This window comes from Monodelphis domestica, chromosome 1, assembly GCF_027887165.1.
Source record: "Monodelphis domestica isolate mMonDom1 chromosome 1, mMonDom1.pri, whole genome shotgun sequence".
NCBI classification, from domain to species: Eukaryota; Metazoa; Chordata; class Mammalia; order Didelphimorphia; family Didelphidae; genus Monodelphis; species Monodelphis domestica.
Window position 1 is genome coordinate 52,161,392 of NC_077227.1, and position 14,215 is coordinate 52,175,606.

At 41.3% G+C, this 14,215-nt stretch overlaps 1 protein-coding gene across 1 annotated transcript in view; it reads left to right on the forward strand.

The window, feature by feature from the left end:
* SLC29A3 (solute carrier family 29 member 3) overlaps window positions 1–13,996 on the forward strand; it is a 72,770-nt gene extending 58,774 nt beyond the window's left edge. The window contains exons 5-6 of the mRNA XM_007478197.2: window positions 2,970–3,132; window positions 10,208–13,996. Of these exons, the coding sequence (XP_007478259.1) occupies window positions 2,970–3,132; window positions 10,208–10,874 (830 nt within the window). The 3' untranslated portion in view covers window positions 10,875–13,996. The remainder of the gene's footprint in view (window positions 1–2,969; window positions 3,133–10,207) is intronic.
* Window positions 13,997–14,215: the final 219 nt, after the last annotated feature.

Genomic DNA, 14,215 nt, shown 5'->3' on the forward strand with positions numbered 1-14,215 from the left:
GCAAGACTTCTCGAGGCTTAAAGAAAGGTCTGCTGGGCACTGGGCACTTTCTTTTTTGTCTCCTTCCTCTTCCGCCCTTGCTTAAAGACTGAGTCTTTCTTCACCTGGTGCTCTTAGCCACCTATTTAAGCATTATAAAAACGACTTTGGTCTTTCCATTCCCAAAGTGGTCTTCTGGTCACTCACAATGTTAGTCCTTCCATTTGCATTCACCTTGCCATCCAGGTGTACTGAGAGGAAGGAAGAGAAGAGTTGGGATGAAGCATCGAAAAGGTTAATGGATTTGGTAGTTCACCTGTATATTAGCCTGGGTGTGAACTCTTCCCAAACATCTGCCAGGCACCATACAGAGAGTGAGAGAGGTGAAGATCCCTCATCACCCCCAAGTGATTTGGGGGGTGCTCTGAATTTGGAATTTCATGGCTCAAACACAATCTCTGGTCGTTGCTGTCTTTTATGGAGGGAAGAAACTATCCTGGAATTCTGCAAGTGTACATATCTCAGGAAACAATTCATTTGCTTTATGCTGGATTTTTTAAAAACCCTCATTTGCATGCATTTCCATAACTGATGAGATAAAAGTATGGAGTCATGAAGGATGAGCTCCCTGGAGGCTTGCCTTGTTGTTGATGATAATATTGTAAATTCTCTACAAGGGGGAAAGAGAGCAAGAGCAAGCTTGATCGAGGGGAATCAATAGACAGTGATTTTTTTAGATATTCTTCCTTGGGGCACTCTGGGAATTTCTTAATGAGTTTAACCCCCAATACTAGAAGAAGCCCAGGTAGTAATTACAGTTCCTTAGAAGCAGCACCCCCTCCCTCACCCCTGCCCTGCTGGCAAAGATTTCACGATGTTACTGCTATTTAAAGATGGGAAGAAGAGAGAAAATTGCCAAATACCTGATGAAGGGGTGGAGGGTATTTAACGTTTTCATCTCCAAATCACCCATCTCCATAGGTGTTCACTGGATACCAAGACATCACGGTCAAGGTTCACCCAAGGCCAAGCTGACAGGAGCCACTGATCAGACAATCTTTCAGGCAGAAGGAGAATAGATGGGGTCCAAGTTGCAGGGAGGATTTGAGCATAAACCAAAAGCTAGGTTAGAGCTGGGGGATACTATGGCGTCTAGAGAGTGCAAAGAAATAGGGGTCAAGCAGAGAAGGAAGATGCATTGCCAAGAGAGTGACAAGCAAAAATGCAGGGAATAAGAGGCAGCTAGGTAACACAGCAGTTAGATCACCAGGCATGGAGTCAGCAGGACCTGTGTTCAAATTTGACCTCAGACATGTCCTAGTTGTGTGACCCTGGGCAAGTCACTTAACCCCAATTGCCTAGCCCTTAGTGCTCTTCTACCTTGGAACCTATTGATTCTAAGACAGAAGGTAAGGGTTATTAGTAGTAGTAGTAGTCTCTCGCTAACTGAGGATGATGATTGTCTTTGTGCATTTTCATCTATAGTGTATAGATGAGTGTGCACAAAGACACTTGTGCGTGAAGGAGATTTAAGTGGAAAAGTCGATGCACAGAGACAGTCCCACTCTCTCCGCGTTGGAAGCCTGGGTCCATTGGCACAAAAAGTCGTTACACCTGGAGACTTCCTCAGCTGCATTGGATGGCCATGTTGTGTTTTGTGCACATGCTGGGTTATTAAACCGATTATTAAACTCAGACTGATCCCTCAGTTTCAGTCCATTTTTTATTGTATCTGACTTGCATGCCCTACCCAGAGATGTCAGTGTGACCAGGGTCAAGGTCCTTCCAGGCTTCTTAATCAATCCAGCCTTTATTAAATGCTTACTAGTGCTAGGCAAGGAGGAGATAAGAGCAAAAGAGTCTCTGCCCTTGAGAAGTTTACAACCTAGTTAGGAAAGACAACATGTAAGTCTGTAATTATATACAAAACACACACAAAACAGATACAAGATAATCTGAGAGGAGGGGAGAAGGGTATTAGCAATTAGAGAAATCAGGAAAAGCCTCCAAGAGAAAATGGTAGTGAAACTGAGCCGTGAAGATAAGGAAGAGTTTGAGGAAGGTGGGACGTGCTCCAGGCACCGGGGCAGGTGGGATAAGAGGGTGTAGCTTGAGTAAATGGACAGAAACAGGTACCTGGTTCTGGGTAGGAGGAGCTGTAAGAGGGCTACTTAGATCGGATCATAGCATGCATAAAAGGGGGATGGTATCAAGTATTTCTGAGAAAATAAGTTGAGGAGTTTCTAAAGGTCTTTAGATGCCAAAAAGCTTGATCTGGAGTTAACGGGAAATCAGTGGGGTCGATTCATTTGAGTGTATCAGGGTCAGGACAGTCACTTTGGCAGCTGCATGGAGGATGGACCAGATTAGGGCATTACTCAAAGCAGGAAGACCAAAGAGGAGGCTGCTGCCATAGTCTAAGCAGGTGGTGATGAGGTGGGACTGAACTAAGATGGTTTCTGTATAGGGAGAGATGCTATAAAGGCAGAAAAGATGAAGATAGATAGACTGGAGATATGGGATGGGATACATGGCAATGGTTTGGGTGTGCTGGGGAAGTGCCCTGGAGAGCCAAGACTTGGAAGGATGAGGAAGTTTCTAATGGGAGTCCAGAAGGTATATTTTATGAAAGAATTTGGGAGGCTGTTTGCCATGGAAGGGAGTCCCAGGGCTGGTAAGAGGAGTCTTCTGTTGTAAGTTCCTTGAGGGAAGGGATTGCGTCATGTTGTGGAGTTGTATTTTCAGGACCAGCAAAATGCCTGATTGGATGGGATGAGTCCTGAAGAGCATCTCCCAGGCCCAAAAGAGGGAAACGATGGAATGTGTAGACAACAGATCTGTAGTAATATAGGCATGGATATATGTACAGATACACATATCTCTCTCACACACACACACACATATAATTTTCTCATATACTTTTCTCCTTGTTCATTGCTCCCATTACTTGCTTCTCTCTCCATGACTACTCTCTTGGTTATTTGCTATAGGTGGGGCTATGGGGGGAACCATCAGTGCTGTGGCCTCATTGGTGGATCTGGCAATATCCGATGATGTGACGGACTGTGCCCTGGCTTTCTTTCTGACAGCAGACATCTTCATTGTGATCTGCATTGTGTTGTATCTGATCCTCCCCAAGCTTGAATATGCCAGGTAAGCGCCATATACTATTCTATCTTTCCTGCTCTCCTGAGTGTAGGTGATCATTGTATTCTGTGCATCAGGGAGATAAGGGGGAGTTGAGGGCAGGAGAGGTAAGAGATGGAATGACCAACATGTGGTGGAAGTATGCTTCTTAGCTAAAACTTGTCAACAAGTAGAGCTTCCAAGTTGAGAACAGAGGTAGGGAGACTCCAATATTGACCCCAGAAACTACTTGTAGTGATGCTCTTCCTTTTTCTACCCAATGCACCTCTTTTTTTAGCCTTTCTTCCTTTCCTCCTCCTTTCTCTTGTGTTCAACCATTTTCTTTCTTATTTGTAACCCTTACTTTCCATTTTAGAATCAATACTGTATATTGGTTCCAAGGCAGAAGAGCAATTTGGGTTAGAAAATGGAAGTTAAATGACTTGCCCAGGGTCACAGAGCTAGGACATGTATGAGAACAGATTTGAACCCAGATCACCCCAAATTCAGACTTGGTTGTCTATCCACTGATCTTCCCCTAATATTTATTTATTTTATTTTTGGTAGTATTTACTTTTTAAAAGGAAACAGTTCAGGGTGGCTAGGTGGCTAGTGGATTAAGAATTAGGCCTGGAAAGACTCTAAATGAACACTCTAATGCAAATACTAACAACATGGTAATGGGTTCGAATCAAGAACACATATGATACCAGTGGAATCACGCGTTGGCCACGGGGGGTGGGAGGGAGGAAAAGAAAAATGATATTTGTCTTTAATGAAAAATGCATGGAAATGATCAAATAAAATACTATAAAAATAATAAAAAATAAAAAATAAAAAAAGTTAAAAAAAAAAGAATCAGGCCTGGAGATGAATGGGAAGTTCTATGTTCAAATCTGACCTCAAACACTTCCTACCTGTGTGACCCTGAGCAAGTCATTTAACCCCCATTGCCTAGCCCTTACCCCTCTTCTGCCTGGGAAAATGATACTATTTATTTATTGATTCTAAGACAGATTCTAAGGCAAGGGTTAATAAATAAATAAACAGATAGATAGATAAATAAATAAATACTAATCCTTTGCCTTTGATCCTTTATGATTTTAAAAGTGCTTTCACATTGATTATTTCATTTGATTTTATGGTATTCCCTGGGAAGTAGATAAGTCAGACATTATTGTTCCATTTTTCATATGAAGCAACTGAAGCAGGGGCCAGGCCAAGTTACTCACTCAAGATCACATAGCTGTTCATTGGCATAGCTGGAACCAGATAACTCCAGATCTTCTGTTATTGACCTGCCAAGTGGTGCCCAAGAGCTTTATTTAAGAATTACCAATATCATCTTTCCATATAAGAATCTAAACAATTCAACTTTATTGAGACCCCTAACTATTTTCTCTTATTTACCTTTTTTATGCGTCTCTTGAATTTTGTATTTGGACATCAAATTTTCTGTTTAAGTCTGGTCTTCAGGAAAAAGTCTTCTATTTTATTAAATAACCATATTTCCCCCTGAAAGAATATAGTCAGTTTTGATGCAGTTCCCTTGCCTTCCAAAATATTATATTTCAAGTCTTCTGATCCTTCAATGTAAAAGCTGCCAGATCTTGTGTAATCCTATGATAAGCTGTATAATATTTAAATTGTTTCTGTGAGCTCTTGAACTTGGCTATAACATTCCTGGAAGTTGTCATTTGGGGATTTATTGCAGGAGATCTCTTTCAATTTTGCCTGTGGACTAGGAATTCTGAAAGCTGATGATTCTTTCTCCTTTGCTGCTGGCTTGTAGGGCTTGGCACTGTGAGCCATTTTGCCCTGAGGCTAGGTCTCCATTGTAGTGAAGGCTTGAAAGAGCCAACCACTTGTCCAAGAATATCAAGGCAGTTTTCTTTGATAAATTTCTTATAATATGATGTCTAAGCTTTTTTTTTTTTGTCATAGCTTTCAGGTAGGCCAATAATTCTTAAATTGGTCCTCATGGATCTATTTTCCAGATCAGTTGTTTTTTTTTCAATGAGATATTTTATATCTTCTGCTTTTTTATTCTTTTGATTTTGTTTTATTGTTTCTTGATGTCTCATGAAGTCATTAGCTTCTGTTTACCCAATTCTAATTTTTAATCAATGAATTTCTTCTGTGACCTTTTAAACCTCCTTTTCCTTTTGGTCCATTCTACTTTTCATGGAATTCTTTTCTTTATTGGATGTTTTGCCTCTTTTTCCAGTAAGACAATTATGTTTTTTAAAGAACTCTTTTATTCATTGGATTTTTTGCCTCTTTTTCCAGTTGACCAATTTTGCTTTTTCACTATTTTCTTTTTGTATTACTTTCATTTCTTTTCCCCATTTTTCTTCAACCTGTATTATTTGTTTTTTTTAATTTCTTTTTTTTGAGTTCTAGTGCTTGAGACCAATTTCCATTTTTCTTTGAAGTTTTGCATGTGGTTGGCAATCCCCTATTGACTCTTTGTTTCATTCTTTGACATTATAGAAATTTTGTAGGGTTAGGTGTTTCTTTTGCTGTTTGCTCATTTTACCAGCTTTTTTATTTTTTGCCTGTGGACTGGGAATTCTGAAAGTCAATGATTCTCCTTTACTGTTAACTTTCAGGGCTTGGCATTGTGACCTATTTTGCCCTAGGGCTAGGTCTTCATTGTAGGATAGGCTTGAAAGGGCCAAGCACTATGGACTTCTGGGCCTCACTCCAGGCTGGTGCCAGGGCCTAGGACTTCAAGGAGTCTGGATTGTGAGGTGCTCTGTTGTTAGTGAAGGCATGGGCCAGGGATCCCAAAGTTGGCCTATGCCCAGATTTGGAACCTGGTGCGGTAGGTATGGGGATGGTTGGCCAGCAGTCCTCTGTGTGCAGTTTTGCTTCTGGTTCCCCCTTTGTTGATTGTTATTTGTTGATTGTGATTGTGAAAATCAACTCTCTCTGCCTACATTTCAAGTTGTATTCAGCAGGAGAGACCCCTCACTCCATCTTGCTGTTGATTTTTGACTCCTCTCTTTTTGAGGTGCTTTTAAAATATTGATTTAGAAGGATTGTCAGAGCAGTTTCAGCTTTCACTGCTACTAAACAGCCATAGTGGTTCTGCCCTTCCTTATGAACTTTATTTAGGTTAACTAGTGGCACTCAGTACTAGAGAGCTTGTTGACCCTAGGGTAGAACAACACTTGCTAAATTATCAATCCGTATTCGTTCAATTCTGATGGGGATGCTGGGTCTATAATTTAGTTAATGAATGGAACTCTCAATTTAGAAACTCTCAGCTGAAGATTGGCCACTCTTGAGAGGTCAAGGATTTGACCATGGTCTTGAAACTAGTATGTTTCTGAATCAGGAGTGGAACCTAAGTCTTCTGAATCTAAAACCATCCCAATCCTCTTTGTCATTCTACTTCTCAAAATGTATGAATGAATGAACCAATCTACTTCTTTTTGGTTCAAATAGAAGAAAGGATAGAAAGATTCTCTTCTTTAAGACCAGTAATGCTGGTCTATTCTAATCTTCCAGGCATCATCACTAGTGTCTAAAAGGGGTCAGTTGAAGGATTCTGTATCCAAATGAGGAAAGGAGATGCTCTCGCCATTTTTTTTCAGAATACTGATTCTAGTTGGGTGGCTGAGGTTCTTTCACTAATTAACAGGAATTGATCATATCCTTAGCTAACATTGGCTGACTGGGGCCACATGCAAATGAAATGTTTAGAATTATCTGGAAAACCACTTCAGTTGGCAAGTTCCTTTGAGGATTGTAAAGATAAAACTCTTCACTTCCATTGCCAAATCATTCTGAATCATACTGGCACAAGAGAGAAGAAGAGGGATTGGTGGGACCAATGAGAGTCCGGGTGACCCCTAGAATATAACACCTCCTCCAGGTATTTCCAATTTGAAAAACACTCCAAAACAATTCAAACCTAGTTTTTAATTCATGACCACAAGTTAAAAGACAGACCATTAGACTGGGACAGTATTTAGCACCTTTGTTGGCTGAGTGGTCAAAACTTCTGGGTTTGGATGAAATGACCCTGAAATTTGGGAAACTGCTAGCAAAGAGAGAACCAGGTGTTTTTTTTTTCTTTTTGAGCCCATTCAGTCTGAATCAAATGAGAGAAATGCATTTTAATTAAGAATAAAAACTACAGCATTGCATATCAATGAGTTTGTCTGGGCTCATCTGGATGACCTGCAATGGACAAAAGTAGCATTGGATATTCCTTTTAAAATGCAGAGTGCTGAAATGGACAGGGATCAACCATGGGATTGGAGTCATGGCATTTGGGTTCAAATCCCAATTCTACCATTTACTGTCTGTGTACTACTACTACTACTACTACTACTACTACTACTACTACTACTACTACTAATAATAATAATAATAATAATAATAATAATAAACTCTTGCCTTCTGTATTGGATTTGATACTAAGTATTGGTTCTAAGGCAGAAGAGTTCAGCAAACAGTTAAGTGACTTGCCTAGGGTCCTACAGATAGGGAGAGTCTGAGCCCAGTTTTGAAACTAGATCCTCCCAACTCGAGGCTCGATGCTGTATTCACTGTGGTCTCCAGCTCCCACCTCCCTGTGTAATCTTAGTCTAGGGCTTATTTGCTCTAAAGTGGGGGGGATTAGACTGGATGAACCATAGTTGTTTGCTTGTGATATTGTCTCCCTTATTCGGCTGTGAGTTCCCTCCACTGGTTCAGACTGGCGATTCCGCTCTAGTCTTAGAAAGTTCCCCAGGGGCAGTTATAGTGACTGGCCCATGAGCACACAGCCAATACGTGTCAGAGGCAGGACTCAATTTGGATCCTCCTGACTCAAAGGCTGGCAGCTCTCTATCCAGGATGCCTCTCAACTAGAGTAGTGTGCCAGCCGAACTGAGAATGCAAGGGAAATGGACGATCGTCCACCAAAAAGAAAAGAAAATATCCAAATGAAGAAAATAAGGGTGAAAAAAGACTGGAGATAAGTGTGGGAAGATGGCAGCTTGGGAAGACTTGTAAGGCAGGGCTTCTTCAGGCAGAGAAACTTGGCACAGAACAAATCTTCAAGCTGTTTAGAGAAGAGGAAACTAATGGGGGAAGAAGGAAGTAAGATGGTTCCTTTCTCTAGGCACTGCTTATGAAATCAGGCAGAATTCCAGGCCAAATGAAGTACCCTACCCAGTCATGCATAATTTGACTGCTGGGGGAATTTCTCCCCAACCTGACCTGACTTCATCTTTATTATCTCACACATCCTTATCACTGCTCTGCAAGGAAGGTGCAACCCAGATAGTCTCCTGCTGCTTTTCCAGAAACCTGAGGCCCACAGGAATTAAATGACTTATTCAAGAGTCTGTCCTCCTCTTTTCTTTTCCCCTTTTCAAAATGTCTTTGAATAACTTTGTACATGCTTTATATTACTTATCCACACATATGGGCGGTAGATAGAATACAGGGCCTGGAATCAGGAAGATTCAACTTAATGGGTTCAAATATGGCCTCAGACACTTTCCAGCTATGTGACCCTGGGCCAGTCACTTTACCTTGTTTGCCTCACTTTCCCCATCTGTAAAATAAGCTGGAAAAGGAAATGCCAAACTTCTCTAAGTCTCCTTGCCAATAAAACTCCAAATGGGGTCATGGAGAGTCAAGCACAACTGAAAAACAATGGAACAACAACAAAATCTGCATATATATATATATATATATATATATACATATATATATATGTGTGTGTCATATTATCCCAAGAGAATGTAAGCTCCTTGGGGATAGACTCTGCTTTTGTTTTTGTCTTTATACACCTTATAGGTAATTAATGAATGTTCATTGATTGAATTGAATTATATCAAATCAATTTAAGAGTAGACCTTTAAGGCCATAAAGACTGAGCCAACTCACTTCTTACTGGCCTTTTTCCAGGACACTTTTTCCTAGTTGGGGTGTTGAAATGAACTGACATAACTATTAAAAACATTTTTAAAAGATTATACTTGGGCCCCTAGGTGGCTCAGTGGAAAGAGCGCCAGGCCAGGAGATGGGACATCTTGAGGTCAAATCTGGCATTTCCTAGCTGTGTGACCCCGGGCAAGTCACTTAGCTTCAATTTCCAAGCCCTCACTGCTCTCCTGCCTTGGAACCGATACTTCGTATTGATTCTAAGACAGAAGGTAAGGTTAAAAATAAAATAAAATACCAGACTGTAGTCTGTAGTTTTCAGTAATTTGGGCAATTCAATGGTAAAATGTTTAACAGGCTGAGTGCAGAAATTTTCAGAATCACCAGCAGGTGCCTTATGCCATCCATCATGGTCTAATCCAACGAATCCCCAAGTCTGACTAAAAGTGTTCAGTGACTACAAGAGAGGATTGTTGTGACTTTACGTAGTGGGAGGTCAAGGGGCTGCCAACACACGGCTCTATTGACTTTTCCGATGTGTCCATTTGTCTTCCCAGCTCTTCTGCCATGCCCAGCCTAAGACATCCCCTTCTGTTGTTCCTTGCTTGTGTTTTTCTCTTTCGTAGTGTGGCTGGAGTGGTAGACTTAGAGGTGGGAATATCTGGGCTTGAATCCTGCCTCTGACATTTATTGACTTGGTGACCATGTGGAAGTCAACATCTTTGAGCCTCCATTTCCTCATTTGTCAAATGGAGATAATCAGAGGAAAAACTACCAAGATTACAGCATTGGGAGGTTTAGATGTCATCATGTATGTAAAGTGCTTTGCCACACTTAAGGCATGACCCTGGGCAAATCAGGTAACCCTGATTGCCTAACCCTTTGAATGGACAGACTTGAAGCATGTGCATGGGAGGAGCAGAGGATAAAAGTTTTGTTGTGGCATCGCCTCTGCTCTCTTCTTCCCAGAATGCAGTTAAGGAAGCTGTCTGGGAGCCAGGCGAGAGAATCCACACATGTGGTCAGTTAGGTTAGAAAATTGGGCTTTATACTTCTATCCTTTTTATTTTTTCTACTTCAAGTGATTATTAATAAAACTCTATAGAAAAATAAGAACTTGGAGTTATTGATATTAATTTAAATTTTACAATCATTGGATTTAGCTGATTTTTTGTAAAGTCAATTATTATTGTTTTTATTATTTTTCCTTCAGGTATTACATGAAACCAACCCAACCAAGCCACGTGTTTTCAAGTGGCTCCTTTGGTGAAGAAGAGCAGCCTTCAGACCTCCTCAAAACTCCATCACAGGTCAGCAAGACCATGGATCCAAGCGCACCACCTCTTCGCTTCATCCTGAAGAAAACAGCTACCCTGGGCTTCTGCGTGGTCTATGTCTTCTTCATCTCCATCATCATTTTCCCTTCCCTCTCCTCCAACATAGAATCAGTCAACAAGAGCTCTGGATCTCTGTGGACCAACAAATTCTTTGTCCCTCTCACAATCTTCTTCTTGTACAACATAGCTGACTTGTGTGGCCGGCAGATCCCTGCTTGGATTCAGATCCCAGGGCCCAAAAGCAAACTTCTCCCTGGTCTAGTTCTTCTCAGGACCTTCTTTGTTCCTCTTTTCATCTTCTGTAACTATCAGCCTCGGCTCCACCTGGACAAGGTATTCTTTAATTCTGATATATACCCATCCGTCTTTATCTCACTCTTGGGATTCAGCAATGGCTACCTCAGCACCTTGGCACTGATGTATGGCCCCAAGATCATGCCCAAGGAGCTGGCTGAAGCTACTGGGATACTGATGTCATTTTACCTGTGTCTGGGCTTAGCTTTGGGTGCAGCCTGCTCTGCCTTCGTGGTCCATCTCATCTAGGAGGTTGGAAAAAGACGGCAATCTTTGTGCCAACCTGGCCCTTGAAGACAGCTCAAGAACAAAGCAGAAGAGCATGAGAAGTAGCAGTTAGGTCACCCATGGTGCCCATCTTATATGAGGAACCTTTTGAAGAAGAGGAAGGTCCATTAGTCATTCATGGACCATTGATTGAGTTCTCCCTATTACCTGTTATTTTTGGAGACCACCAAAGGGAATAAACCAATCTACACTCAAGCAACTTGAAGTCTAAACTTCTTTCCATCACCATCCAGACCTGGGAAGAACATAGGATGCTCCAAAAGAAGCATTATAAATTAGACATTTGAACTTCACTAAAAAGGACATTAAGAAGGGTCTACAGAGGGAACCGAAAGCTTGCATTGGAGGAAGACCTGTCACTGGTAAACTGGATTACTGGGGTCAAATCTCTTCCTCTCTCAGTACCCTAGGCAACTCTGTAAGACTAAAGGTTGCAGATTTTCAGACTGCATCATTGAAGGGCATTTTCACTCTGGAATTTCCCTAAACTGGCGAAATCACAAGTCCAGGCCAAAACAAGCCATTCTACTGTGAAATATATTCCTTTATTTGCTATGGATAGAACAATCCTTTTTTTTTTTCTTTAATAGTTTGAGCTGGTTTCTTGCTCTTCTAATATCCAACAATTACCAGTCATTCAACCTCTCACTTTTTTTGGTTTGTGCCAAAACCCCAACAAAACTCTTTTTACTAAGCTTGAGTTCTTGTGGGTTCCTTAAAGCCTTGTCTCTCCCTGGGATGCAGCGATACAGAATTCTTGACTGGCTGCTGGAGAGCTGGGGGCTCTCTCTATGGCTCACTTCTACCCTGAAGGATTCTTCTTGGAATGACTTTGTCATTGGCCAGAGGAACAATTTTCAGCTAGTCCTTCAATTCCAGAAGAGAGGCTTTTATATTCTGCTAGGAAGATGCCATTTGTCAAATACCCATATAACACAGGATCATAAATTGAGGCTCGGGAGGGACCTTTGACATCATGTAGTCCAACCTCCTCATTTTACAGATGAGGAAACTGAGACACAGAGAGGTATCAGAGGTCACACAAGTATTAATAAGGGACATTTATATAACTTCGAAGTTTACAAAGCACTTTATATTATCTTGTTTGCACCTCAAAACAATCCTATGGGGTGGGTAGTATGGGCATTATCTTTATTTCCCAGGAGAAGAACTTGAGGCTTAATGAGTATCCATGAGACCATAGATGGTCAGGGTCAGGCAAGATTTGAACCTAGATCTTCCTGATCTTCACATTCAATGCTTTATCCACTCTATCATGCAACTGACTCCAAATTCAGGACTTTTTCCACTACACTAGAGATTCTTAACCTTTTCTGTATCCTGGATGCTTTTGACAGCCTAGTGAAGCCTCAGGACCCTTTCTCAGAATAAAATCTTTAAGTACATAAATTAACATGCATAGAATGACAAAAGGAACCTATTCTACCCAAATAGAATTATCAATTTTTTTTAAGTTCATGGAAGCTAAGTGGCTCATTGAATAGAGAGCCAGGCTTGGAGATGGGAGGTCCCAGAATCAAATTTGACCTCAGATACATCCTAGCTATGTGACCCTGGGTATGTCACATAACCCCCATTTCCTAGTCATTACTGTTCTTCTGCTTTAGAACCAATTCACAAAATTGATTCTAAAATGGAAGATAAAGATTTTTTTAAGTTCATAGACCTCAGTTTAAGAGCCCCTTAGAATTTAACTTGGGGTTACCCTCTAATTTTTAGTTAAAAGCTCTGTTTTGCATGCAGCAATTTTTCAATGTAAAAATAAACTTAATTTTCTCTTTTTTGCTCTAAAATTTCTCCGACCCCTCCATACTGGACCTTTGGAAAGCATGATGAATTCTGCCATTAGAGCCCAGAAGTGATCCATAGTCAAGTTAACTTGGGAAATTCCATTCTACAATGTGCTGCCCACCTGTCTTAGGAAATTATCAGAGATGATATTGGTGGAATAGTGGGAGTGTCTCCTAAAACGTAACAAAAGGCGAATTTGGAACCGGGTATGCCAGAAGGTTGGGGGCTTGGGAGAGATTTCTCAAGGGAAGGAGAAGCAATTGGGGAGACATACTGAGGGAGAGGAAAGGATCATGGGATGGCCATGGGAAAGTCACTCGATCGCCTTGAACTCCAATTTCTTCAAACAATTTGAGGAAAATACAATATATCTACCTCATGAGGTTGTTATTGTTATAAGGAAAGTGATTTTTCAAACACTAAGCCACTTAAATGTCCAAGACTGCATTGAGATCATGCCATATAGGATCACTTGAAAGACTGAGGGATGATCACTCTGGAGAAGGGAACACTTAAGGGAGAGAGAGTAGCTATCTTCAAGAATTTGAAAGGTTGTCACATGGGAGAAGGGCTAGACTTGTTTTTGGTTGCCTCTTGAGGATAGACCCAGGAGTAACCACTGGGAATTTCAGCTTGATTCAAGGAAAAGTTTCCTGACACTTAGAGTCATCCAGAATGGGCCATCTAGGAGACAGTTTAGTTCCCTCCCTTTTTTTTTTCATCCTTACTTTCTGTCTTAATGACAACTCTAAGACAAAAGGGCAAAGGCTAGGCAAACAAGATAAAGTGACTTGCCCAGGGTCACACAGCTAGGAAGTGTCTAAGGTCAGATTTGAACCCTGGACCTCCTTTTTCCAAGCCTGACTCTCAATTCACTAAGCTCCCTAACTGCCCCATTTAGTTCCCTCTTAATGACAGCTGGATGATCACTTGTCCAGAGTGTGATCGAGGGAATTTTCAGTCAAGTTAGGCTAGGCTAGCTAACCCCTGAGACTGTTTTCAACTCTGAGATTCTCTGAGTTCTGCTGCCAACAGTTCTGTAACCATGGCCAATCACAGGACCAAAAAGGACCTGCATCATTGTCATTCCATTAACTCAGGTGTCTCCTTTCACCGAGTCTCATGTGGATTTACAGTTCTTTAAGAGGACTCCACAGGGATTCTATGGGTTGACTCCGCACTGTTGCCATTTATAACATGACAATGTCTGTACATTTGTTTCAGGGACCAACTAATACTTGTGAGTTTAATAAAAACTAGATGGTATGGTACCTCATTGGGCTGGTCGTCCCGTTTATTATGGTGAAGATTGTGTGTGTGTGTGTGTGTGTGTGTGTGTGTGTCTGGTAGCAAGAAGGTACTTTATTCATAAACAGAACAAACTTCTGGAAACTGAGTGCCAACATTGTAATCATGCTCCCAACATCCCATGTTTTCCATAGTCCCCCACTGGGCTCTCTTGTCTGGTACTGGGGGACGTGGGTGACTTA